The sequence below is a fragment of the Mirounga angustirostris genome, unplaced genomic scaffold, assembly GCF_029215605.1.
Source record: "Mirounga angustirostris isolate CCGP_5_RB_7025 unplaced genomic scaffold, mMirAng1.0.hap1 SCAF_3, whole genome shotgun sequence".
NCBI lineage: Eukaryota > Metazoa > Chordata > Mammalia > Carnivora > Phocidae > Mirounga > Mirounga angustirostris.
In genome coordinates this window covers 86,727,773-86,755,560 of record NW_026991711.1, presented here as the reverse complement: position 1 = coordinate 86,755,560, position 27,788 = coordinate 86,727,773, and the positions used below count along the sequence as shown (strand labels likewise).

The 27,788-nt window shown below is 51.6% G+C and overlaps 1 protein-coding gene across 1 annotated transcript in view; it reads left to right on the top strand.

Annotated features, from left to right (window-relative positions):
- MYO7B (myosin VIIB) overlaps positions 1-27,788 on the top strand; it is a 77,192-nt gene that overhangs the window by 42,902 nt on the left and 6,502 nt on the right. Inside the window, exons 19-36 of the mRNA XM_064585814.1 lie at positions 4,203-4,287; positions 5,821-6,039; positions 7,103-7,273; positions 7,884-8,093; positions 8,229-8,396; positions 11,277-11,354; positions 11,509-11,636; positions 16,351-16,477; positions 17,751-17,870; positions 18,071-18,244; positions 18,885-19,112; positions 20,340-20,507; positions 23,278-23,395; positions 23,485-23,611; positions 24,642-24,808; positions 25,686-25,867; positions 27,133-27,263; positions 27,531-27,688. Coding sequence (XP_064441884.1) covers positions 4,203-4,287; positions 5,821-6,039; positions 7,103-7,273; positions 7,884-8,093; positions 8,229-8,396; positions 11,277-11,354; positions 11,509-11,636; positions 16,351-16,477; positions 17,751-17,870; positions 18,071-18,244; positions 18,885-19,112; positions 20,340-20,507; positions 23,278-23,395; positions 23,485-23,611; positions 24,642-24,808; positions 25,686-25,867; positions 27,133-27,263; positions 27,531-27,688 — 2,759 coding nt within the window. The remainder of the gene's footprint in view (positions 1-4,202; positions 4,288-5,820; positions 6,040-7,102; positions 7,274-7,883; positions 8,094-8,228; positions 8,397-11,276; positions 11,355-11,508; positions 11,637-16,350; positions 16,478-17,750; positions 17,871-18,070; positions 18,245-18,884; positions 19,113-20,339; positions 20,508-23,277; positions 23,396-23,484; positions 23,612-24,641; positions 24,809-25,685; positions 25,868-27,132; positions 27,264-27,530; positions 27,689-27,788) is intronic.

The following is a 27,788-nucleotide window of genomic DNA, read 5'->3' as shown; positions in this document are numbered from 1 at the left end:
TAATTGCACCGGCCAGAACTTCCATTTACCTTCTCTCATTTGTAATATAATTTTCCTTAAATGTTTCCTCTACATACATTTAGTTTCTAAGTGTTTGGAGATTTTCCTGTTATCATACTGTTATTGATTTCTAGTTTGATTCCATTGTGGTTGGAGACACACTCTGTATGAGTTAAATCTTTTTAATGTGCTCACATTTCCCTTATGGCCCAGGATATGGACTATCTTGTTATGTGTTCTAAGGGTGCTTGAAAAGATGAGAAAGGGGTGCTGAAGTTTCCAAGCATAATTGTGGATTTGCCCGTTTTTCATTTTAGTTCTATCATTTTTTGCTTCATATATTTTTCAGCTGTGTTGTTTGGTACATACACATTTAGGATTGCTATATCTTCTTGGTGGATTTATCCTTTTATCATCATGTAATGTCCCCCTTTGTCTCTGGTTATTTTCTTTGCTCTGAAGTCTACTTTATCTGATAATAATACAGCCACTTCTGTTTTATCTTGGTTACTATTTGCAAGATATATATCTTTCATCCTTTTACTTTCAACCTGTATTTCAAGTCATAGACAGTCTTGCTTTTAAATCTATTAAGCCAATCTCTGGTTTTTAGTTGGTGTAGTTATGCTTTTTATGCTTAATGTAATTATTTATACGTTAGACCTTGAGTCTGCCATTTTATTTTTTGTTTTCTGTTCTGTTTTTAATTTCTGTTTTCTTTTTCCTGCCTTACTGTGGATTACCTGAACATTTTTTAAAATTCCATTTTCATTTATTTATAGTATTTTAGAGTGTACTTCTTTTTATAGCTTTTCTTAGCTGTTGCTCTACTATTACATTATATATACACAAATTATGACAGTCTACCAGTGTCATCATTTTACCACTTTGAGAAGCATAGAAACTTTATCTCCCTTTATGTCCGTTTACCTTCTCCCATTTATAATATAATTTTCCTTAAATGTTTCCTCTACATACATTTAGAACAACATTAGTGTTACAAATTTTGCTTCAATCATCAAACATGACTTAGAAAACTCAAGAGGAGAGGAAAGCCTATTGTATTTGCCCATATTGTTGCTTACTATTTTTTTCTTCCTTTCTGACATTCCAAGGTTTCTTTTATCATTTCCTTTATCTTTAAAGAACTTCCTTTAGTTATTATTTTAGGATAGGTCTATTGGCAATTCTCTTAGTGTTTTTAGTTTTCCTTCATCTGAGAATGTCTTTATTTCCCCTTCATTTCTGAAAGATATTTTCAGTAACATAAAATTCTGGGTTAACAGCTCTTTTCTCTCAGTCCTTGGAAAATAATTGTGCCACTTACTCCTGGGCTCCATGGTTTGTGAGGAGAAATATGAATCATTTTGCCCCAAAAGTAATGTATTGTTTCTCTCTTGTTACTTTCAAGATTTTTTGCCTTTAGTTTTCAGAAGTTTGACCATGAGGTATCTTGATGTGGACTTTGTTGAATTTATCCTGTCTGAAGTTTGCTCAGCTTCTTGAATCTGTATGTTTATATCTTTTGCTACATTTATGAGCTTTTAAGCCATTATTTCTTATAATGCTTTTTCAGCACTGCCTCTTTCTCCTTTCTTCCTAAGACCCCAATGACAAAAAAAAAAAAAAGAATTTAGATACAGTCCTACTGGTGCCTGAGGCTCCATTCACTTTATTTTGGTCTCTTTTCTTTCTGTTTTTCAGGTTGGGTCATTTCTACCATTCTATCTTCAAGCTCACTGATTCTTTCCTCTTTTCTCTCCATCTGTTGCCAAACCCATCCACTGAGGGCTTTTTTTAGTATTATTATTTCAGTTATTATATTTTTCAGTTCCATTTGGTTCTACTTTATGTCTTTTACTTCTTTACTGAGACTTTGTATTTTCTCATTTGTTTCAAGTGTGTTTATAACTGCTCATTGAAGCATTTTTATAATGGCTAACATTTCTGTCAGTGTTGGCATATGTTGCTTGTCTTTTCTCATTCGAGTTAATATTTTCCTGGTTCTTACTTAGTATGATAAGAGATTTTAGATTGAAACGTGGACAATTGGGTTATTATATTATAAGAACTCTGGGTGTTGTTTAAATGTTCTGTTTTAGCTGGCTTCCTCTGACACCACTCTAGCAGGGGGAGGTGGGGGTGCCATCCATTTACTGTCAGATGGGGGGAGAATCCAAGTTCTCCACATGGCTTCTACTGACTCTCAAGGCAGGTAGAGGTTCCTTTTTACTGCTGGCTGGGAGTGGGAGTTCTAGCTTCCCAGTAGGCCTCCACTGATATCACCCTGGCTGGGAGGGCCATAAATGCCTTATTACTACCCCAACATGGCCTTTACTGATACCATAGTGGGAGAGTGACATTCTTATCACTGGGGGATGGTGAAAGACCTGCCTCTGCACTGGGTCTCCTCTGACACCACTCCAGCATGGAGAGGAGGAGCACCACATTACTGCCAAGTGGTTGTGGAAGTCCAGGATTCCCCAGTGGTCTCCACTGACACTGTGAGGGATGGGCTCATTACTACTCATCAAGGATGGCTTCCCGCTTAGCCTTCTCTGACACGACCCTGGCAAGGGCAGAAATCTAGGCTCCCCACTTGGCATTTTTTGGTATAAGTGGGGCTAGGACCACAGTTGTTTTGTGGTTTTTCACTGGAGTAGAGTGGCTTTTATTTAAAAGTTTTGTCTTGCTAAGCTTCCCCTTTCCTAAGCCTTTTGGTAGAAAGAGAAGGCTTTCCTTGGGGCTTTTCTGTTCTGTCCCCATTGTCCTTTCTGGATTGCTGACTTCTTCAGCTCCTACTCTGGGGAATATGAGGTAAAAAGAAAACCCAGAGAAGTTAGCACTGTGTCGCTCCTTGGATCTGAGATCCATAACTGGCCTGCCTTCTTCTCTCCACATTTCAGAGTCTTCTTATGTTTGTTTGATATAAATGTACAGGGTTTTTAGTTGTAGTCAGCAGGAGAAATAGGAAAAAGTATGCCTACTCCATCTTCCCAGAAGTGATCATCATTGATAATTGATAGTGTTCTTGTTCTTCTGGACAATACAGTTAGACTAGAATATTAAAGAAAAGATAAAAAAAATTAGGATTTCTCAACTTCAACTCTGTTGTCATTTTGGATTAGATAAATCTTTGTTGTGAGGGCTGTCCTGGGCATTATGGGATGTTTAGTAGCATTCCTGGCCTCTACTCATGAGATGCCAGTAGCATCCTCCTCCCCCATCCCCCAGTCATAGCAACCCAAAATATCTCTAGACACTGCCAAATGTGCCCCGGGGCTGGGGGCAAAATCACCCCCATTTGAGAACCACTGGTATAAGTATTAGAAAGGAGACAGATTATCTTTATTTTAGATAATTATTTACTTCAGCTTCATATTAGAATCATCTGGGGAGATATTTATACTGTGTGTGTGTGTGTATATATATATATATATCAAAAAACATTAGAGCAAGAGAGATAGAGATTCTCCAGACCCATCAGCAAGGATTCTCACTTAATCAGAATGGGTAGGACCCGGACATCAATAAATATTGAACTTCTCCAGATGATTTTTTTAACATGGTTGAGACCTACTGTCCTAAGCCTAAGAAAATATCCTGAAAAATTATTAGCAGTGATAAGGAAACTCAGATAAGTGTGAGATAAAGAATACATCTATATGCACCAAGCTCGCTTCCCCAGAAGTCATGTTTCAGGTTACCCTCTCCATATTCAGCCCACTTTCCACCCTACAGAGGGGAGCAGTCTGATGGAGCTGCCAAGCTACCAGGGCCTGGGGGGCTGCCCTCCTGCCTTGACCCGCCTCCAGAGAGGAGCCTTGGTCCTGGGATTCTGACCTAGTTCCCAGCAGATACCTGGGCTACTGGCCAGAGGATCAGGAAAAGTTTGGCAAGGAGTAAAAAGTTGGAAATGAGTTTTATCCTTTCATAGATCTTTGGAAGGAATGAGGAAAAATTTACTGATTGCTCTAAAAACTGGACTGTCCTAATTCACAAATTTGAGTAGTTGGCAATAGATTTAAGTTCTTAACATGTGTGTCTTTGGTTTGTAAAGGCTTCTGGGAAAGAAATAATGTATGTGTTCATTTTCCCCAACATTTCATTATCCCTCTTCCCTTCAAATCATTTTCCCCCCAAAGCCTTTGAAATGTCTGAGGTTGTTACACACACATTCGGACTTGCACTTCCCCTTCTAGGAGGGAGTTCCTGAGGCAGAGGCGGGCAGCTGTGACCCTCCAGGCTGGGTGGAGAGGCTACTACAGCAGGCGGAACTTCAAGCAGGTGAGAGAACTCACTAGGGAGGCTGCTCCAGCTGAAAGTTGGTTCATGTGAATATGAGAGCTCAGGCAGGGAGGATCAGATCACTAACGCATCACAACAGACTTCAAACGACCAGCCCTCAGCCCGCCACACACTGTTTAGCATCATCTCAGGTCACACGGTTTGTGGGCTTCAGTGTGTTCTCTTACAGAATTTTGGGCATCTCCAGAGCTAGAATGAGATGGCCTGCTCTGGAATCACATAATGATGGTCTTTTCTCAGTTTGCAGCCAACAAAGTAGGTTGATGGATTATTCTCTCTTTCAAGCTCTTCTGATTTTTTTCTTGACCACAGGCACTGCTAATGAGTGTCTGCTCAACAAATGAACCAGAGCAACCTTAACCATGCTCTATTGGGCCTCACTTGACCACTTGCCTTTGTCACTGATGTGACTGTGGTTGGGACATGCAGTGGTCATATCAGCAAACCAAGGCCAGAAAACCAGGCTCAAGAAACTAGAACCAGATGAGCTATGAGAGGCTACAGTTCTGTGGAGGAGAGTGAAGACCCCTGGTTACTGGGCTGTGGAATGATGCTTTGGGGCCAGAGAAATACCAAGAGGAGCCTTTGAGGGTCTGGACAGGAGAGGCTGAAGGGCAGGGAACAGGGGAACAGCAACAAGATGCACATCCTTGCATTTTGAAATTTGACCCCAGGCCTGTCCATGTACTGTGCTCACAAGGATGTAATAGCAGCTGACATGGATGGAAAGTCTACTTAGAACCGTTCCATTGTTTTATTTATTGTTAAACCAACCCCATGTGTCAATAAGCTCGAGGCATAGAGAGATTAAATAATTTTCCCAGGAGCACACAGCTAGTAATCAGTAGAGCTGGGATTTGGATGCAGGTCTGTATAACTTCCAAGCTTATAGGATGAAGCATGACCCCACACCCCCAGCACCCAATGGGTTGGTCTTTGAGAAGCCAACAAGACTCGTCCAGGGGATCAGGGACTGCTGTGCACCAAAGCATGTTTGCAGCATAGAAGTGGGTGTTTATCAATTTATTATTTCCTCTTTATTTTAAAGATCCCAGAGATTAGCTTAATGAAGCCAGCCATAGACCTCCACACAGGTGCACTAGCTTCTGACAATTTGGCTGGACTTAGCTTTAGGTGTGATAAGCAAGGCCCCTGGAATCCCATCACCCATGTGACATCCAAACCAATTCTCTAATCACTGGCCACCAGGAGAGCACTTTATTGTCTATGCCGTTTAACAATACTTATTTAGCACTTATTTGCATGCCAAGGACTGTTCTCAGTGCTTTGCAAGTAATAACTCACTTAATATGCTCATGCTTGTAGGTGCATAAAATTTTAGCACTAGCGCTTTGCCAAGAAGCAGATAACTGTGAAGCTAATTTGTGAGGTCTCCTGGGATGTATGACTTGCCTCTCTTTCTCTCTGTCCCTTTGGGAAGGCCTTCTCCATGCTCTTTGCCCTGCTGGGCCCAGGCCTCCTTTTGAGCATCTGTCCCTCTTGCCTCCACAGATCCTCCTGGGTTTTGAGCGCCTGCAGGCCATTGCCCGGAGCCAGCTGCTGGCAAAGCAGTACCAGACCATGTGGCAGAGGATGGTCCAGCTGCAGGCGCTATGCAGGGGCTACCTTGTGCGCCAGCAAGTCCAGGCCAAGAGGAAGGCAGTGGTGGTCATACAGGCGCATGCCAGGGGCATGGCTGTCCGGCGGAACTTCCGGCAGCAGAAAGCCAGTGTAGGTGGTCAGTGCCCTCTTAGGCCGGTGAGGGCTGACTGGGGCCCATAGCAGGAAGGCAGTCAGGAGGGATGAGCAGCGACATAGAGCTCTCACCAGACACTCCTATCTCCTCCACGTCCAAATTTATGACTGCAGCAGGTCCTCAGGCCGTCTGGGACATCTAGGTCACCCCCAGGAGCATGCGGGATGTGACATAGAAGAGGCATCGTGTCAGCAGGATGGTCTTATGCCTGAAACCTGGAAACTGAACTCCTTGATCCCTCCCTGAACGACATAGGAAACCAGGGCCAGATGAGCTATGGGGGACCACAGCTCCGTGGAGGAGGGCAAAGGCCCCTGGCTGACTGGGCTGTGGCATGACACTTCTGGGGTAGAGAAATTCCAAGAGGAGTCTGTGAGTGTCTGGTCAGGAGAGGCTGACGGGCAGGGAGCAGGGCAGTGGCGCAAGGTGCACATCCCTGCATTTTGAAATTTCACCCTCGTGATTCCCTTTCCTCTAGTGAGCACCCGAGAGTCAACCTCTTTCCTCAGTACTCGCTCATTTGGAAACTGATAAGGAAAAGGCTAGGATGAAGTCTACGCCTGCTCTAGGGATGAAAGTTGGGTCTGCTGAGCACATTACTAGTGCAGTGGCCAGGACAAGTAAGACATCAGACCCTCAGACACGTCCACAGCAGGCTTCTGCTCTCAGGTAGCCCCAGACAGACCACAGATCAGCCTCACCTGTGCGCTAGTTAGTACAGGCCCAGGGACATGTCCTAATGGAGCCTTGGTGCACTTTGAGTGAAGGGACTAGGTGGGCAGCTAGGTTCTGGGGGCCCCTGGGGTTTGAGGCAGTAGCTCAGGGACCATGTCAGGCAGCCCTCCTTCTCTGGACCTCTGATTCTCCATGGGAAACGAAAAGCCCAGGGTGGTTGATTTCTAGTCATGCTAGTTATTAAATTCTAGGATTTTAGAGGAAAACTTACTGATTTGAACAAATCACATCAGGAGGAGGTTCAGTGAGGTGCTTGCCTCCGCTGGGCCTGTGGTAACCTTGCTCCATGGGGCATATGCGCAGGGGCCTCTAGCCATCCCCGCTGAAGAGCAGAAGAGCCAAAGTGCTCTCCCCACCCGGAAACGGCAGTCCATCTACGACACTGTCACGGACACGGAGATGGTGGAGCAAGTGTTCGGTTTCCTCCCTTCCGTGGTCGGTGGGCAGGAGGGCCAGGCCCCACAGCGCTTTGAGGTAAGATGGGCCCTGTCATTCAGGGGTCCGGCCTGGCAGGGGATGGAGGACGCCGCTCAGTTCCTGACCGCAGTCAGCCTCCAGGCTCACTGAGAAGCCAAGGCTCGGCTGGGGGGTTAGGGGAGCTGACAGAAGAGGTGGTGAAGTGTGTCCTGCGGTCCTGGGTGAGCAAGCAAGGAAAAGGGGCGCATGAGTTTCTGTGGCCAGACCCTTTCAAGTTAAGCAGGTTTCTAACCTAGGAGACTTCCTAGAACCTTTAACGTGCAAATGCTGTGGGGCTTTCAACCAGGCAGCATTTCCCACGGCGTGTTTGACCCCCTCTCAGAGCACCTGTGCGTGCGCGCACACACGCACACACACACACACACACACGCCGTGCAGTCGGGGCAGCTGAGACCACTTCTGCAGGAGGAACTGCCCAGCAGGGGCCCACTGAACCAGTGAGGTGGTGGAAGAGGTCTCAGACACAAGGGGGCGTGGTTCATGCGGCACCCAGCCGATAAGCAGACAGACCTGTCTTGGGGCTCCCTGGCCTCCAGAGAGGCACACCCTGCTGGCTAGCATCTGAAGGGACAGCTGACCCCTGACCCTCCCTCTCATGGGCACGTAGGACCTGGAAGCAGGGACCCAGAAGCTGCCCGAGGTTGACCTGGACACCGTCCCCATGGTGGAGGAGTCTGAGGATGACATGGACAGCCTGGCCGAATACACCTTCCCCAGGTTTGCTGCAACCTACTTCCAGAAATTGGCCAGCCACACGCACATCCGGCGGCCCCTGCGCTACCCACTGCTCTACCATGAGGATGAAGCCGACTGCTCGGTACCCAGTGGTTCTCTGGCTTCTAGTGGCTCAGGCCTCCCCCTGGTTCAGAGGGAATGAGGAAGGGAAGGGATCACTGTGGGCCCCGGACTGCTAGCTGTGTTCCAGCTGAGCCCCCTGTCTCCGTTTCCCCAGGCCGCCCTGGCCGTGTGGAGCATCATCCTGAGGTTCATGGGTGACCTTCCAGAGCCAGTGCTTTTTGCAAGGAACGGCCTGCATGGCGGCTCAGTGATGCGGCAGATCCACGACACCCTGGGCAGAAAGAACAGCACCCAGTCTCCACAGCACCGTGGGTCTACACAGGTGCGTGGTGTGAGGGGGCCGGGGCAGGGCAGGGCCCCGGTGTCGCCCAGGCCAAGGCCCGTGGGAGCTGGACCTGAAGTGGGCAAGACATGGAGTGAGCATCAGCCACTAAACCTGACTCGTGCTCAGGAACTCATGAGTCAGGCATGATGCCCAGGAGTTTCTGAGTGATACGGTCAGTATCACAAAGGGCCTTCCAGGCTCTGGGTTGTAGGTTTGACTTCAACGGAATTCAAACGCACAGAACAGTGATAACAGCCAGTGTTGTTACTGATAGATGGCATGCTGTGTGCCAATTCCCTCTTCAGTTAATCCCCAGGGGAGCCAACCCTATGAAGTAGGGAGTAGTAAGTTTATTACAGCGGAAGAAGCCGAGAAGTGAAGTGACTTGTCCCCAGATCACAGGGAGTGAGTGTGACAGAACTGGGCTTTGAATCTATTCTAGTGAATTCAAAGACCCAGTTCTTGGCCTGTGGTCTATCCTGCCCTCTGATGGAAGGTTCATTCACATTCACTTTTGGTCAGAAGTCCTTCCCAAGGCCTCAGTTTCATGATGTCATCTTAATAGAACTCACCAAGAATAGTTCAAAGGAATTACACAGCAGTGACAGCACTAGGACCGCCAGCAGCAGGACCCCCAGGACGGCCTATAATTCTGACACCAGTTCCAGTGTGTGGGGGTTTTCCCCACACCAAGCAGTTCTCCAGCACCAGCTGGGTGTGCCACAATTCCACTCACCTGGAACCTATCGACCTGGAGGCAGTGTCTGATCCCGGACTAAGGGTTCAGTCCTACAAGACGACCCCCCACTTCAGAGACCAGTCACAAGTCCGGGTTGCCACCTGTGCTTCTGACCCACAGGCTACAAATCAGGGGTTCCCACGACCCCCTCCTTGGGTTTGATTAATTTGCTAGAGCAACTCACAGAATTCAGGGAAATACTTTAATTACTAGATTACCAGTTTTTATAAAAGGATATAACCAAGAACAGCCAGATGGAAGAGATGCATAGAGCAAGGTTTGGGGAAAGGAAGGTGGCGCTTGCATCCCCTCTCCCAGCGTGCCACTCTCCCGAAATTTCCACGTGTTCACCAACCCGAAGCTCTCTGAACTCCATCCTTTTGGGTTTTTAGGGAGGCTTCATTACATAGGCAGGAAGAATAAATCATTGGCCCTTGGTGATCAATCTCTAGCCCTTCTCCACTGCCCAGAGGTGGAGGTGAGAGGGAGGGGACTGGAAGTTCCAATCCCCCAATCACAGGGCTGGTTCTGCTGACAACCAGCCCCCATCCTTAGGTGTTTCTCAAAGTTGCCTCATTTGCAGGAAATTCCAAGGGTTTCAGGAGCTCTGTGCCGGGAATGGGGATGAAGACCAAATATTTATTTCTTACTATAAATCACAATATCACAGCACCCCATACATCCAGTGTCTGGGACTCTGCTCAGACACCTGCAGGGTCCTGTGTGCAGACTAACTGCATAGAAATCTAAGGAAGTCTGCAGCTTGAGATCACATGGCCAGACTTGGTCCCAGAGTTATGTGGGAAGTTGCCCAAGTTAAGCTCTGACCCCGGATCTCTAGAAGCATTGGTTTTGCAGAACATATTCATTATCTATTGCAGGGTAACAAATTACCTCCCCACCCCCCCCAAATTTAACAGCTTGAAACAGTACACGTATTCTTTCACACAGTTTCTGAGGGTGACGAGTGGCTTAGCTGGTTGTCTTGGCTCAGGGTCTGTCCTAAGATTGCAGTCAGGCCACGGACAGGGCTGCTATCTCTCTAGGCTGGACCAGAGCTCCAGTACTTACTTCCAAGATGGCTCCCTAACATAGCTGCTGGCAGGAGGCCTCAGGTCTTGCCTCTCCACAAGGCTGCCCCAGCATTCTCACAGTTGGACTTCCCCAGACTAAGTGAACTAAGAGAGGAAGCTGCAATGCCTAGTCTCATAAGTCACATACTGTGGTGGGTAGAAATGCCGGAGGATGTGGATCACTGGGGGCCACTCAGGACCCTGGGTGGTGGTCCAGCCACTCTGCACCTCTGGAGGGTGAGCACAGGGAGAAGCAGGACTGGCCTCCCAGAAGTCACATCTCAAGTTTTTCTTCCTACGCACATTTATTAAGCACCTGCTGTGTGCCTCCCAGAGGAGCAGTGAGCAGAGCCAGCCTTGCCCACCCTCACCTGCCAGCTAGGGTATTTTGCAGTCCATCCCTGTGTGGCAAACCAGTTCTACCCCAAACCCCAACCCCACTTATCCCAACCCAAGCCCAGTTCCACACTGAGCTCTAATTTTGGCAGCAACTTCTCATGATGCCCTCAGGACAAGGTGGGACTCCTGCCTCAGGAGACCAACAGATCCTAATAGCTGGGGACAAGCCCCACCACCCCACCCAGCACAGGCCTTGAAGCTTAGATTCTTCTGATCCTCTGGCAGAGCTCCGAGCTCCCACCTTACAGGGGGCAGATGGTATTCCAAATCATGAAATTTTCACTGAGCATGACCAGGGCCCAGGGCTGTCCTGGGCACCTGGGCTCAGAGCTGGCCCTACCTTGGAGGGCTTTACTGGCAAGAGGTAAGGCTTTGGAATCAGAATGGTCCTGAGCCCTCCCTGAGAGCTGGTTATGTGAGTAGTCTTAGGAAGTGTCTCACCTCCCCTTGCCTCTGTTTCCTGACCCAGAAGGGAAGAGGAGGATGCACATCTCTAAGTGTTGCAAAGCTCAGCCAAGATGCAGGGCTGCACGCGGCTTTGTAAATTGGGCCAGGAAATGGCTGGGAGAGGTGGACACTAGCTCTGTCTAGGTGACTGTGGAGTCAGCAGCATCATCAAAGTACCGTCCTGGCACAACTTCCCTTAGGAATTGTCTCCATCTGCAGAGATCCAGCCACAGGGACAGAGGGAGCAAGGATATCTCCTCCATGAAGCTAAAGCGGTCCTCCAGGATCACAGGCCAGGTGAGCCCAGGGTAAGGGGGCTTTAGTCTGCTTCCAGCCCTGCTGTTGGCCTGCCACAGGATCCCAAGCTTTTGCTTCCCTCCTTGCACCTGGTTTCCTCCTTTGCAAATGGGGAGCATCACAGCTCTCCTGACCGCCTCCTTTGGGTTTCAAGGTAACCAGCCAGCTGAATATTGGAGAGGAAGCATTTGAGCCTGATGGCCCTATCACAGACCGACCCATGTCCAACCTGGAGAAGGTGCACTTCATTGTGGGCTATGCTATCCTGCGGCCTAACCTCAGGTCAGTCCCCATTCCCACCTCACCCCCATGTAGAACATCAGAACCCCTCACTGGCTCTCAGTCCATGGCCACAGCCTCCTCCTCTGCCGGCCCCCTAAGACAGCCTGTCCTCTCCCTGCTCCGTGTCTTGGGGCCTACAGCCTAGGCCTGAGTACAATAGATATCATAACCATTAAGAGTTCTCCACTTGCTCTGTGTTAAAACCCATGGGTAAAGCGAGTTTTAGGAGAACAGGTGTATCATGGGGTAGTGATTCGTTTTATAATAGGCTTTTATGCAGGGCCCTGTAAATGAGTAAATTCCTCATTTATATTATATATGTATTGCTTTAAAGGAATTGTCTTTTTTTTTTCTTTAAAGATTTTATTTATTAGACAGCGAGAGAGGGAATACAAGCAGGGGTGGGGGGTGGGAGAGGGAGAAGCAGGCTCCCCACAGAGTGGGGAGCCCGATGCGGGCTCGATCCCAGGACCCTGGGACCATGACCTGAGCCGAAGGCAGCCACTTAATGACTGAGCCACCCAGGGGCCCCAGGAATTGTCTTTTCATATAAATTTTAAGAAATATGTATACTGCTTTGAAAAACAGACTACTATATTTTAGGGGTTTAAATATTTTGGGTTATTATTTTTTACCAAATTTGGGAAATTTTGGCCATTAGTTTTTCAGATACTTTTTTCTATTTTATTCTCTCTCTCTCTTGTCTTTTGAATTCTAATTAAACATATGTAAGAGTCTTCGATATCATCCCTTAGGTCCCTAAGGGTCTATTCCTCTTTCTTTTCTTTCCTCTCTGTTCTTTAGATTGGATAATTTCTATTGATCTATCTTCAGATTAACTGGTCTTTGTCTTAACTACCCTAGTCTGCTGTTATACCCAGGTAACAATTTTTTTTTTTAATTTCAGATGTTATATGTTTTAGTTCTAGAGTTTGCACTTGGTTCTTTTTATAGTTTCTATTTCTCTGCCAAGATTTCCTGTTCACTCATTCACTATGAGCATAGTGTCCTTTGTGTCCTTGAGCAGTGATGGTAGTTTTAAAACCTTTTCTGCTAAATCCAATATCTAAGTCATCTTGGGGTCAGTTCCCATTGACTGCCTTTCCTCTTGAGAATGGTCATGTTTTTCTGTTTCCTCACACATCTAGTACTGGACTGTTATTCCCTCATAATTATATTACTTTTGGGTTATATCCGAGACACTGAGAATGATATGTTTAGAGACTCTGGAATCTGTTATATTCTTTCGAAGAGTGTTGACTTTTGTTTTGACAGGCAGTTACCTTGGCTGGATTCAAACTTTGTCTTCCTGTAGTGAGCAGCAGATGGAATCCATGGTCAGTTATTTTAGCCTTTGCTGGGATTCCTGGAGTCTGCCCCACACATGTGTAGATCAGGGGCCAGCCAGAGATTTAGGAAGATTTTATATGCAAAATTGATAACTCTTCTTTTCTGGTTCTCTTCTTTCCAGGATTTCCCTTCTCACTTTCAACTGCTGGGTTTGGGCACCCCAAACTCTGTCCTCTGGTTGTTCAAGCCAATAAGGCTGTAGGGTTTCTACCCCAGTTTTAGCTGCCTGTGTGACACCAACCTGGCAACTCTTCTAACTTAGTTCTATTGGTAGTTCTCTCATGTTAATCCTCACTGGACGCCATATCCTCCAAGATGGCAGGCATGTATAAGCTGTGTCCAAATGAGATGCACTGTGGGTTCTTCAGATACCTCTAAAGGCACTTACACACTGTGCTGTCCTCTAGCTGGGGCTGACACTTTCAGTGATCCACTGAGACTTGCTCTCAAATCTAGCCCCTAATTGAACATACCACAGCCTCTTAGTGCTGGGCTCTTCTGGAATGATGGGCTGCCTGTTTGTGTGGGATCCCATCAAGATGCCTGAGTCCCAGCTTCTTCTATGGCATCCTCTTAGTCAACAGAAAGCCCTTCCATGCTTGCCGTACCAAGTGTAACTCCCGGCTCCTGTCTGTTCTCTCTCCCATCAGGGGTAGCTTAGAATTAGGGGGGAATCAGATGCTAGTCTCTTGTTCATAGAGGCCCCTAACTTGTGTCTCTGGGGCATACATAAGTCAAGTACTCTTAAGAACTCTGTCATTGTGCCCCATACCAGTACCCTGGAGTAGACCAATGGGCTTCTGGGGTTCAGCATACCTCAGATAGGGAGTGAGATGGATCTCTCTCTCTGGCAGACAGCCCCATCTCTATTAACAGTTTTCCTGGGGTCTCCCCAGCTCTGCATCACTTGGAGGGAATAGAGATGGGCCAAAGATTTCTCTATTTCCATGAAGTCCCTTTCAGGAATCGCCTTTCAAATTTTTCATCTTCTCTTATGCAGGAGATGTCAGTAGCTAGACTGGTTCTGCCATCCTTTGATAAATTCTACAAGAATGTATCTCTTTAGAGTGTTGAGCATTATCATCTGTTTGTCCTTGGCTCTGGGGTCTTAGTCAGATTCCAAGACAAAGCAAATGCCCACTCCCACATCCAGCCACCCATTCAATAAATGTTTTTTTTTTTTCAAGTTTTTATTTAAATTCCAGTTAGTTAACATACAGTGTAATATTAATTTCAGGTGTAGAGTTTAGCAATTCATCATGTATATACAACACCCGGTGCTCAACACAACAACTACACTCTTTAATACCTATCACTCATCTAGCCCATCCTCCCACCCACCTCCCCTCTAGCAACATTCCATTTGTTCTCTATAGTTGAGTCTGTTTTCTGTTTTGCCTTTCTTTTTCTTCCCCCTCTGTTCATCTGTTTTGTTTCTTAAATTCTACATATTGATTAAATTAAATGGTATTTGTCTTTGACTAACTTATTTTGCTTAGCATAGTACTCTCTAGCTCCATTCATATTGTTGCAAATGGCAATAAGCATTTATTAAGTACCTGCTCAGGGCCCGGCCTTAGCCTGAGGGTTGGGGATGCAGAGAAGAGGGCAACAGGTCTCTGTCCTCTGGGAGCTCATTCTTTAGTGGGGAGCATGGGAGAAGCCAGATACCCACAATAACTGCTTATGCTAAGATGGGGGTCCAGTGAGAGAACAAAGGACTAGTCATAATGCCCTCCTAGGCTGGGTGGGGTGGGAAGGAGGAAGGGTGTTCACCAGACAAAGGGAGAAGGTGAACAGGGTCACAGAATCCTGAAACAGCCTGAGGGTCTGGAATTCCAAGTGATCTGTCACTGCTGGGGCATGGAGTTTGAATTCAGTTCTAGGAGAAGTAAGGAAAAGTTTTAAGAAAGAGAAGGCCAGGGTGCCTGGGTGGCTCCGTTGGTTAAGCGACTGCCTTTGGCTCAGGTCATGATCCCAGGGTCCTGGGATCGAGCCCCACATCAGGCTCCATGCTCGGCAGGGGGTCTGCTTCTCCCTCTCCCTCTGCTTCTCCCTCTCCCTCTGCAGCTTCCACTGCTTGTGCTCTCCTGCTCTCTCTCTGTGTATGTCAAATAAATAAATAAATAAAATCTTTAAAAAAAAAAAAGAAAGGGAAGGGAAGACCATGATTATATTTGAATTCCAGAAAGGTCTTCCTGCCAATGACATGGAGGGATAGAGCCAGGGGGTGGGAGGCCAGGAGAGGGCTGCTGCAGAGGTCCCCAGAAAGCTGATGAGGGATGGCCTAGGGAGCGGGAACAGAGAAAGGGGGACAGAGAAAATATCCAGGAGACAGATGGTAGGTGGCTGGCTGATGGGAGGAGTCATGAGGGCTTCCAGACTTCCAGTTTGAGTGAAATGGTTGATGGTGGTACCTGTAGAGACTGCCAAAAGAGGAAGTGGCTAGAGCTGACTGTACTGGCCCATGAGAGCGATGGTAAACATCTCTTCCCAACTCTGTGTTCAGTGACATCGTGTTAGTAGCTTGAAACTGGCATTGGTGGGAATATTTACACCATAGAAATTGGCAAATGCAACAAATCAGAGCTTTTTCCCTAGGAGAGTTGGTTGTTAAACATTGAGAATCATCACCACTGAGTAATTAGGAGAAAGATGCTGGCCTCTGGATATGTTGAGGTTGGAGGGGCTAACAGGCCCTTGTATAAGATGATAGAGGCTTGGGTCAGCAGGAGGGACCCAGGAGAGCCTCCTCCCCAAGAGAAGGCAGAGAAGAGAGGCTCATGAGCCTGTATTAATGGGAACTGGTCAGGAGGGGAGGAGTCGAGGGATTCTCCATGGAATCTCCACTCCTCTCTGTACTTGGAGGGATGGCTGCGTTGAGGGGTGGGAGAGGGACTGGGCCTCAAGGTGATGGAGAAGGCTGGAGATGATAGTGAACTTGAGGAAAGGAGCAGATTGGGTTGGGTGGGGCCACTGGGGGCAGGGCCTGACTGGAGACCCCTGGGCACTCCCTGCAGCCGCACCTCCCAGCTGGAGGGCCAGGGTGTTGTGAACAGAGCGGGTGAAGGAGGGAGCAAAGGCCCGAGGGATGAGGTAGAAAATGAGGTCCAATGAGAGTGGGTGCATAGAGCCCTGGAAAAACATTGGAGGTGGCACAGTCCTGGGAGATGACAGGGTCCAGGGTGGGCCAGGGATGTTGCAGGGGAGCCCAGCAAAGGCAGTTGGAGTTGAGGAGACTGGAGGTCACCATGTGTACACGGCCCCACCCAGGGGCACAGAAGGAGCTGTGTGCCCAGGCACCTCTGTCTCCTCACCCAGAGCCAGCCCCCAGCCTGGCCTCCCAGCGGTGTGTGTCTTTCAGGGATGAGATTTACTGCCAGATCTGCAAGCAGCTGTCAGAGAACTTCAAAACAAGCAGCTTGGCCCGGGGCTGGATCCTGCTCAGCCTTTGCCTGGGCTGCTTCCCACCCTCCGAGAGGTTCATGAAGGTGGGGAGGACCCAGGGCAGGGGCTGAAGGGGGGTGGGTTACAGCAAGCATGGTTTGGCTCTGGGCTTTCGAGAAGGTCCAGAAATCCCAGCCCTGCAGGCCACGGTGGGCAGCTGTGCCTTCTGGGCCTCAGTTACCCCATCTTTAAAAGAAGACTCTGGACCTGGCTCCTTCCTGCCCCTATTCAGGTCTGGGCTCAGGCACCAAGACAGCTATTCTGAGGAGACAGTGAGGTGGTCGGTGATATGTGCGTTGAAAAGACAGAAGTGTCCCAGGAGTGGGCACTGACTGGGGACTGCCTACCGCATCTCCCTCTAGTCCTCAGAACTAAACCTGGAGGCGGGGTGTTGACAGGTGCTCCTGAGTGCTCGAAGCCCCAGGCCTCGCTGTTTAATAGAGCTTTGGTTCTGACTGTAAGAGTAATGTGTGGGAAATGCAGCCAGTCTAAAAAGAGAACAAAAGCCATCCCCACACCCAGAGGGACCTTCTGTTGTTCCTGGCCTTTTGTGGTGTTACAGTCATACTTGTGATCAGACAAGAGACAATCTCACTTCCTCTCATGTCCCTTCAGGGACAGCAGGAGGCGTGGTCATGGGGCAGTCTGCCCTGGGCACCCGGGCCACTCTAGACACCAGCAAACTCTTCCAGGCTGCATCTCCTCACAAAATCTCTCTGTGAGGCAAAAAGATTTTCAACAGATTTTGTCAGACATGTTTTAAATATTGACTCTCCTGCATTTTTCACCTACCTCCCTAAGTGTCTTCTCATGGGGTAAACTTTTCCCAAATGCCATCTCTATATAGCTATCCCAGGGAGTATTTAACTTGCTGTTGGACATTTAGGGCCCATCTTCCAGTTGCTCACCACCATACACACCATATATAGAGACAGGTCTGAATTATTGGGTCAAAAAGTATGCACATTTTTCAACTATGCACTACTTCAAACATAGTGACAAATTGGTCCTCAGAAATGCTGTGCCGATTTATATTCCTTCTCATGGTGTGAGAGAGTGCCCATCTCAACAGACTTTTGCCAACACTGAATATTATTATTTTATTTTTATTTTTTCCAGATTTAAATTTAAAGTGTACAATGTAGTGATTTTATATAGGCATATATTGCAAAATTATTACCACAATAAGGTCAGTTACCACATTCATCACCTCGCTTAGTTACCATGAGTATTATGACTTTTAGAATCTGTCTGGGCAGGAAGTGGAAAGTGGCCTCCGTTCTCAGTGTCTTCCCCCTTCCCTCCCTCTCCCACCAGTATCTGCTGAACTTCATTGATAAAGGGCCAGCTGCCTACGGGCCCTTCTGTGCAGAGCGCCTGCGACGCACCTATGCCAACCGAGTGCGCACGGAGCCCCCCACCTGGCTGGAGCTGCAGGTAGGGGCCAGCAAGGGTGGGAGACCCCCAGTGTGGGATGCCGCCAGCCCCCGTGGCTCCTCCAGCACCTGCCAGCAGGAAGCATGTCCTCTGGGCCCCTCCACCTCTCGTGGTGCCTTCTGCGCCTGTGGTCCCTGTCGGTCACGCCTGGGCTCAGCCTCCCTACGCATGGGAGGGCCTGAGTCTTCCTCTGTCCCCAGGCAGTCAAGTCCAAGAAGCACATCCCGATCCATGTTGTCTTGGTGACTGGAGAGAGCCTGACTGTCATGGTCGACTCTGCCTCGACATCTCGGGAAGTCTGCCTACACATTGCCCACAAGCAGGGCCTCAGCGACCACCTGGGCTTTTCTCTGCAGGTGGCTGTGTACGACAAGGTACCACCAGGTGCCCCATCCATCTCCCACCTCCCTCGTACATGCAGGCCAGCTCGAGCCCTCCTACCACGTTAACCTGGCCACTGCTGCCCCCATCAGACAGCGCACGCACACACACAGAGGTAACCTGTCTCCTGCCCGAACACCCACATACTCAGCCCAGTGGCTGCACCTTGGCCCCAGTGTCACACACATCTTGTAGGTCCCTTGCCACACCTGAGCAGCCCACACATAGACCAGGCACTCACACATCTTGCTGGAAGCCTCGTTGTGCCAGGGAGCCACAGACTCCTGTGCCCCAGATCGGAGGGTCACACCAGCACAGCCCCACCTGAACCTCACATCCTCTCCCAGCCTCTCCCACATACCCTCATGCCCGCAGCCTCCGACTCAGACATGCTCATGCCAGGCAACCGATCCAAGTGTTACAACCCCTGCATGCCAGCCTTGGACACCAATCCCTGCCTCCTTTGGGACGGGGCCTGTAGGGAGGCCATGCCCCCATGTGGGGAAAGTCCTCGGGCTCCCGGAGGCCCGGCCGAGCACACCCTTCCACCTGTGCGTCCTGAGGGTGGGTGTCCCCTGCGGGGCCTGGCACACAGCAGTCGCTAACCCCTGCTGCCCCTGATTCTGGCCTCAGTTCTGGTCCCTGGGCTGCGGGCGCGACCACGTGATGGATGCGGTCGCCCAGTGTGAGCAGCTGGCCCGGGAGAGGGGCGAGAACGAGCGCCAGGCGCCCTGGCGCATCTACTTCCGGAAGGAGTTCTTCACCCCCTGGCATGACTCCCAGGAGGACTCCGTCAGTACCCAGCTCATTTACCGCCAAGTGGTGCACGGGGTCTGGTCTGGCGAGTACAGCTTTGAGAAGGTGAGGGGACCCCACTGCCCCGAGATGGACCCGTCAGCCAGCCTGGGGGAGCACCGTGTTCCAGGGCAGGTCGGGGCTGCGGCCATCAGGGAGCACCCCACAGAACGGGATGTGAGGAATGTGGAGAAGGGAGAGGCCAGGAACGTGTTCTCGGAGTGCAGGTCCCCAGGCCCCTCTGCTGGGTGTGCAAGCTGTCCCCTCCCAGCCTGGCCCATAGGTTTGTTCAGGCTTCTGGGGTCCGACGCACCAGCAGCAGGCGGGGGAGGCCTTCCCTCAGCCCCAGGCCCACCTGGCTTCCCCACGACAGCTGTTCGTGGGGCAATAGGAAGACGGCCTTAGAGCCCTCGTGCTCAAGTTCCAGTCCCACCTGTGCTGCTTCCTGGCAGTGGGACCTCAGAGCGTTATGTCCCCTCTGAGGCTCAGGCCCTCTGGAAAGTGCAGAGAGGAGCCAGAGCTGTAAGGCTGTGAGCATCCGGGGAGGGGGTCGTGCACCTGGTCCCGGAGCTGCACTACCCCTGTGCTTGCAGACCTTCCCGGGCCTGAGGCAGGAGGATACTGCTCTCAGGCTTCGAGCTGGCTGCAGCAAGCCTGGAGGCCTGCCTGAAATGGGGCCGTGGGCAGGGAGAGACAGGGGCGCAGAGACAGACCCCAGAGAGGCAGGCAGCTAGGTAACTCTGCAGGCTTTGGTCTCCCAGAGAGCAGAGAGCTGCCTGGCACCCATGGGGCCCTGAAGCAGGGAGCCCTAGCCCCATGCCGGGCCATGCTGGTGCTTGACACAGGATCCTGCCTGAATGGATCCTTGCAGAAGCCACACAGGGCTGGCCACTGGTCACCCGTGACAAGTGGGCACTGGGTAAGACAGGGTAAAGGCCTTGCCCACATTTACCCTACTCAGACAGCAGTGTTGGGGTTCCACCCAGGCCTCAGAGCTCCCTCCCCGACACTCACTGTCTACCTGAGAGTTGGGAGAGTGGCTCAGGCAGAGGCTGCCGGGAAGTTCCAGCCTGCCAGCAGGACAACAGCCTCCTGGGGCCTATTGGGCACACTGTGGTTCCAGTGTGCTGGGGACAAGGCAGGTCCGGCCTAACAGAGGTGACAGGACAGGTGGCTGCTCACGTTCCTGGCTCTTGCCTGAGGGCTGGTCGTCTCCCCTGTGCTGGGACAAGAGCCAGGACGAGGCAGGGACGTCAGAGCCCCTCCCCCCGTGTCCGTTCCCGGGTTGTGCAGGAGGAAGAGCTGGTGCAGCTGCTGGCCCAGCACTGCTACGTGCAGCTCGGCGCCTCGGCGGGGAGCGAGGCTGTCCAGGAGCTGCTGCCCAGCTGCATCCCCTCCAAGCTGTACAGGACCAGGCCGCCGGAGAGGTGGGCTAGCCTCGTCACTGCCGCCCACGCCAAGGTCAGCCTCCACAGAGACTGGGCACTTGGGCTCTGTGGCCTCCTTTGGGGCGGCGGGGGTGGCCTCGGTGTGTAGGGGGTTGGAGGCCTCCCACTGGGGCACGGGAGACTTTGACTTGCCAGCTAGCCTAGCTCTATCTCTTGAGATTTAAACAATCTCATTCAGTCCCACTCCCTATCACAGGCCCACTCTACCATCCCTCCTCCCTTCCAGTCGGCATCTCGGGCGAGTTGGGGCAGCTCATCCCCGTGCTCACCTCCACCGCAGGGTCTGGCTGGGCATCCACAGCTGCCAACTGCACACCACGCCTGTGCCCTCAGTACTGGCTCTGCACAGCAGGGAGGGCTGCCCGTCCTCTCCGCCTGCTTGGTCAGCCTGCGCCATGTGAACACGGCTCCTCCCAGGGGGCTCGTGCCTCCACCTCCCCACCAACACGCGCCGGTGTCCTCAGGATCACCCACACCAGTGGGGGTTTCCGCTGCTCCCTGAACGTCACCCCACGAGGGGATGGCAAAGACGCACAGTCCCCCTGCCTCCCTTCCCCCGCCACAGGGGCAGCCCTCCCCAAACCTGCCCCCCATCAGAGCCTCCTTCCTCCCAGGGTGCTGAGCTCAGCAGCGTGGCCTGAGGTTCCAGGCATGGCTCACTGTTCACTGCTGCTACTGCAGGAGAGCTGTGCATGCGGGGGGGGGGGGGGGTCCCCTTGGTTAATACCTGCGCCCACCTCAATTATCCCCGTGGCTCTATGGACCAAGAAAGGGCAGGATGGGGAGTGGGGAAGAAGACAGCACTCTGCCTACTTGTTAGGGACTGACAACCCAGTGGCAGGGAAATGAACCCCAGGTGAGTGGTTCAGACAGCAGGGGCCATCCAAGTTCTGAGGACAGTGAGGACGGCCAACCAACATAGTCTCCATTCTGCCACGCGAAAAGGGGGTGCCCCAAGGGGGCCCATGGACAATGGTCCTGTGCACCTATGGTTTGGAAAATACAGCTTTCTGTGTCCTGCTCTTAGGGAGTCACAGTGCATTACCACTTAATGAAAGGCTCTGACAAGTCCTGCAGTAGAGAAGCCTGATTCTTTTACCCAGCATTTCCCAGACATATTGACCACCAAACATTTTTCTATGAGATGCTCATTAGCATCTCTTGGAAGCAGTTCTTGGTGATAGGCATTTGGGGAAGCAAAGCCCACTTGGCCACTTTTGGTGTTTCCCAGCCCGAGTGGATGTATTCACAAGAGAGAGAGACCATGGATTTTAGGGCTCATAGGAGGGAGGACCAGAGGCACAAGTGAACCCAAATGAACATGAGTAAGAAGTGGCTTTGTAATTTGGGAAGGGAGAGTTGGGGTGAGGGTAAAAGAATTAGGAAATGTTACCCAACCACTTTTTTCCAAAGTGAACATAGTTACACAGATTTTTTTTCATTAAACCACTTGAAAACATGTACATTGCCAAATACATCAGAAAATATAGACAAATACAAAGAGAAAAGCAAAATCACCAATAATATCATATCAATGAGATCATCCATCTTAACATTGTGGTAGAGATCCTTCCAGACTGTATTAATGTGTACACAACAGAGCTGTAAATATGATTAGAGAGAAAGAAATAATACACCTTTAAAAAAATAAACATGGGATCAGATCATACAGCAACTTTCAACCTGCTTCTTCACTTAACCATGTAGCTTGGACCATATTTCCATGTCACTAAATACTAATCTTCATGTTGATTTTTTTCCCTTTTATCCTCTTTCTTTTTTTCCCCTTTTTTTCTTTTTTTCATGTTCATTTTTAATGGCTGCATAGTACTGCAGTAATGAATTATAATTTACTGATTCTTATTGATGTACAGTAAGGTCATTCTCCATTTTTCACTATTAAAACAACGGGGTGAACCACTTTGTAGATACAACTTTTATACACTCCACAGTTATTCACCAGGATAGATTCCTAGAGAGGAGATTTCAGAGTGTATGAACTTTCCACAGTTCTTGATACGTGATGCCCATTGCCAGATTACCCCTCAGATATGAGGCATCAATTTATATTGCACAATCCAGGGTATGAATGTTACCCAACCACTTTTTAAACTGGCAACAAAATAACATTTTATTCAATGAATAGTAAAAAGAAAGTTCAGTTGGACACTATACAGCCAGCTAGGGACCCAGAGCAGTGGAGATGGGGAGGGGGGCAGGGAGGTGGAGAAGAAGCCAGGAAAGAGGGAGGGAGGAAAGTCGACTGGGGGCAGGTTGAGATGAAGGTACCTGACAGTGGCCCCCAGAGAGGCAGAACTCTGGAGAAGACAGACCGAGGTACCAAGGACACAGAGATGCACACCAAGACAGGCCTCCTGCACGGAGCAAGACGCAAGCCCATAAGGCACACACGTGTTGGTAGGAGCAGGCCCAAGCATGCATGCAAGGAGAAGCCCACCTCATAGCTTTCCATGAGGCAACGAGGCGCAGCCTGATCTACAGCCCTCTAGCACCCTGATGCCAAAGAGGAAGCAAGCCTTCCTCCCCTCTCAAAACCACCCGTGAGTGGTCCTCCGCCAGGGCGGGTAAAATAGGGCTGCCCCAGCCCACCGGAGCCTCCCCACCAGCCCTCAACGGCACTGACCTGTCTTTAGGTAGAAGCTTCACAGAACGATCCAGCAAATGAACACCGTGGGCACTGGGCCACTCACTCGCTAAGGGGAAGCCAGGGCTGAGGGAGTGGGAGATGAGTGATGGAAGTGACCCACTGTGCCCCCCTGCAGGCACAGTACACCCAGAAGCAGGCAAAGCCACTGGCCGTGCAGGAGCAGGTGGTGGACGCCGCCCGCCTGCAGTGGCCACTGCTCTTCTCCCGGCTCTTTGAGGTCACCACACTCTCCGGTAATGGGATCTGATGACGGTGAGGGGGTGCAGACAGGGCCCCCCATTGGGCCAGCCTAAGCTTCACACCCCTGTCTCCCCCTGGCCAGGCCCCCGGCTGCCCAAGACTCAGCTGATCTTGGCAGTTAACTGGAAGGGGATATACTTCCTGGACCAGAAGGAGAAGATGCTCCTAGAACTCTCTTTCCCAGAGGTCATGAGTCTGATCACCAACAGGTGGGTGTCCCGAGGGAAGATGCCCCAAATCTCTCTTTACGCTCAACCTTAGTCCTTGGGGGCTCCAGGAGAAACAGGGATAGAGGGAGGCGCGTTGTCCCTGGCACCTGGCTGGGGTGCAGGCATGAGGATGGCCGCTGGACTTGGGACCCCACCCTCTCCTGCCACTGGGTTGGCACCACCCCGTTAAGTACTGCATCTGCGCTTGAGGCATTGTTCTCTCGGGCTTCTCTTTAAAACCCAAATCTACGTGGAAGGGGCCACAAAAGTTTGCAGCCTTTTGGATGGGCATTCATGAACAGGCTCCTTCCCTTCTCGTGGGCAAGAACTGGTCCCGTGGAAGGTATGGACCACCTGAGAGAGGAAGTAAGGGATGGAGGCTGGGTGTGGGGCAGAGCGGCCTTGCAGGCCAGGCTGGGCCTCAGACACCACCCCCTCCATGGCTCTGCATGCCTCTTGTCTTCTGAGAGTGCCTCCCGGCCCTTTGGGAAGGCCTGCCTATGCCCTGCCAGAGCCCCCCTTGGTTGAATCATACCCCAGTGTGCCATGACCATGATAATCATTACCATTGTGTGCAGGGGGGCGCACAATGGCCACCACTTCCTTGGGCTGACCATGCTAGGCACTTGTCCCCACGGCATGCAGGTGAGTAAACTAAGACAGGAGGTAGCTAACCCAAGCTCACCAAGACAAGTGCCTCATCTCAACTCCAACGTTCTTTGCCGTGACCCTGTGGTGGCCCTGCACACCAGCCACCTCATGACCCACCAGAGCTGAGCCCACACACTGGGGCTTGGCACCCCCCACTGCCTTGGAAGCCCAAGGGACCCTGAGCTCTGGCTGTCATTTGCCCACCGCACACAATAGCGCCTGGGATATGGGCTGATCTAAGCTCAGACTTTGGCCCTACCAGTGCCTCTGGTCAAGTCGTCTGTAACTCAGGAGGGTCACCCCCTCTGAGGCTGTCAAGGGGCTGGAATGGGGAGGGGGGGAGAGGCCGTTGGTCATATGGCATCCTTTGTCCCCTCAGGGAGGCCCAGGGTGGGCAGAGGCTGGTACTCTCCACGCTGCATGAAGAGGAATACGAGTTCATGTCCCCCAGCAGTGTGGCCATCGCCGAGCTGGTAGCCATGTTTCTGGAGGGCTTGAAGGAGAGGTCCGTGTTCGCCATGGCCCTGCAGGACAGGAAGGCCACAGGTGCCCAGCCAGGCGGGGAGGGGTGGATCGTGTGGTCAGTGGGAGGGTGGCTGGCTCATCCCCATGTCTCAGTGGCCCATGTGGCAGGGCTCCAGGAGGGACCTGAGCAGAGAGAGGGAAAGAGGGCCACCAAGCACGGTGGGAGGCAGCTTTGGGCAAAGCCCTCCCTTCTACAAAATGAGGGGCTAAAGGAGGTGGTCTCAAAGCCCCCAAGGCGAAGCTAGTTGAGGAAGCTCAGGGAAAGGCCCACTCCCTCCCCCGGAACTTTGGGTACCATCCCCACAGCCACCCTGTTTCCCATTCACAGACAAGACACCAGAAGCTCGGGGAAGGGAAGCAGTTTGTCCAGGGTCACACAGCTCAGGGTGGGGACTGAGCCCTAGCGGTGTAGTTGTTGGCCACACTCCCGCAAGAGCTGAGCACTCCTGGGAATTCGGTGGTGCGGTTCCTACAGGGGCCTCAGGAGGGGGCGGGGAGGCTCCCTGGGATGGAGAGGAAGGGCTGTGCGTGCCAGGAAGAAACATCATCCCTGGTGCCCATTCCGCCCCCAAACTGCCCAAGAAGGAGGGATTATTGTCTCCTCACAGAGGACGAAACAAGCTCAGGAGGCCTCACAGTGCTGAGAGCAGGTCCTCTGAGGCTGGGGCTGCAGCCAGAGCTCCCCGGCCCCCGCCTGAAGGGGGGTTGGGGGGGCTGCTGTGTGCCTGGCAATCCCGCCATGACTCAGCCTCACGGTGGCCATGGGCCCACCACTCTGTCTTGCTTTCCTCACCCACCAAAGGAGACAAGCCACGAAATACCAGCACGGTCTCTGGTCTCTGCCCAGCCCTTGGTAAATGGTGGCTTTTCTGCCCCTGTGTGTGATCTGAAATTGCAGATGACACCACCCTCCTGCCCTTCAAGAAGGGGGACCTGCTGATCCTGACAAAGAAGCAGGGGCTGTTGGCCTCTGAGAACTGGACCCTGGGCCAGAATGACAGGACAGGCAAGACGGGACTGGTGCCCACGGCCTGCATTTATGCCATCCCAACAGTCACCAAGCCCTCGGCCCAGCTGCTGGTAACTCATATGCTCATCTGTCCTCAGGCCAGGCACCCGTGGACACAGGAGGAAGGGCCTGCTTGCTAGCTCAGGGGCTCGTGCCCCACCTTGCAGAGGGCCAGGAGGTCCGCTCTGCGGGCCCTGTCATCCCTCTAGGGCAACCACAAAGTGGGCATGGTGTCTGTGCACGGCCTTGCCCAGCGCTTGGCACTTCGTGGATGTCCCCGCTCCAGTGTGTCCTGGGAGCAAACCCATCCTTTCCCACTGTCAGCCTTTTTTTTTTTTTTTTAAGATTTTATTTATTTATTTGACAGAGAGAGAGATAGCGAGAGCAAGAACACAAGCAGGGGGAGTGGGAGAGGGAGAAGCAGGCTTCCCGCTGAGCAGGGAGCCCGATGTGGGGCTTGATCCCAGGACCCTGGGATCATGACCTGAGCCGAAGACAGAGGCCCAACGACTGAGCCACCCAGGCGCCCCTGTCAGCCTCATTTAAACCTGACCCAAGGGGGCGCCTGGATGGCTCAGTGGGTTAAGCATCTGCCTTCAGCTTGGGTCATGATCCTAGAGTCCTGGGATCGAGCCCCGCATCAAGCCCCGCATTGGGCTCCCAGCTTGGCGGGGAGCCTGCTTCTCCCTCTTTCCCTGCTCGTGCTCTCTCTCGCTTGCTATCTCTCTCTGTCTTTCAAATAAATAAATAAAATCTTTAAAAAGTAAAAAATAAGAAATAAACCTGACCCAAGGGGGCCCAGGTCTCCGCCCACCCCAGCCCCCCAAAACCGGCCCCATGGGACAGAAGGCATTCCAGTGCTCGCATATGGAGCACCAACTGTATGCCCCGTGCACTACAGCGCTGAGCACAATAGCGACTCTCCCGTCTAGGAGCATGTGGGCAAACTGCCAATTGATGGCTAGGAATCAAAGTGCCACCAAACAGAAGGTGGTTCTAGGAGCCAATGATAGGGTAGGGGCGCATGCTGTCCGGAAGGCATCCCTGAGGAAGTGACATTGTGCTGGGGCCTGAGGGAGAGGGAACCAGGCAGGCAGGGTCCGTGAGAGGTTCCCTGGGGCAGGGGAGCCTGGTGGGTCAGAGACACCCTCCTAAGGGAAAGGAACAGGCTTGGAGATGTTGAGTCGCAGGTCGTGGGTCACACAGAAGGTGACATGGGAGGGCCTGTGCAACCCTGTGGTCAGTCCCTCCCATGGCACTGGAGCAACCAGGCCAGGAAGGAGCCCATGGGAAGAGCCTTGTGGGCAGTGGAACCCCCGGGCCTGTGCCCCCACAGAGCTTGCTGGCCATGTCACCGGAGAAGCGGAAGCTGGCAGTCCAGGACGGGCATCCCCCAGAGCCACTGCCCGAGGAGCAGCCCAAGGACAAGCCACACACCCTGGAGGAATTCTCCTACGAGTTTTTTAGGTGCCCACTCAGGCCCCCACTGGGCCCTGCCAGCCCCGCTGTGCTCCCTGTAACCTCAGGTTACAGGCAGGTGCTGTGTCCACCAGGCCTCCCCGGGGGGGAAGGGGACCCTTTGACCTTCCCGCGGCCACCCTGGGAGGGCAGGGGGAGTGAGCCTGGGTCTCTGCCCCAACAGTGCACACACGGTAGGCGGGTGGGGAATGGAAGGAGAAGCATGGGCAGAGAAGGCTTGAGAAGGGCCCTCACAGCAGCCTCCATCCCTGACAGGGCCCCAGAGAAGGAGACAGTCAGCAGGGCCATGCTCCCCCTGACCCGGACGCGGGGCCACCTGTGGGCCCACTCATCCGAGCCCCTGCGGCAGCCTCTGCTCAGGCGTGTCCACGCCAACGCCGAGCTCCGGGATCTCGCCTGTCAGATCTTCATCGATATCCTTCCCCAGCCGGCCTGCCCCAGCTCTGTGCCGGCCCCACGGCCGCCCTGTGAAGGGCACAGGCCCCACGGAGCACAGGGCAGAGGCAATATGCA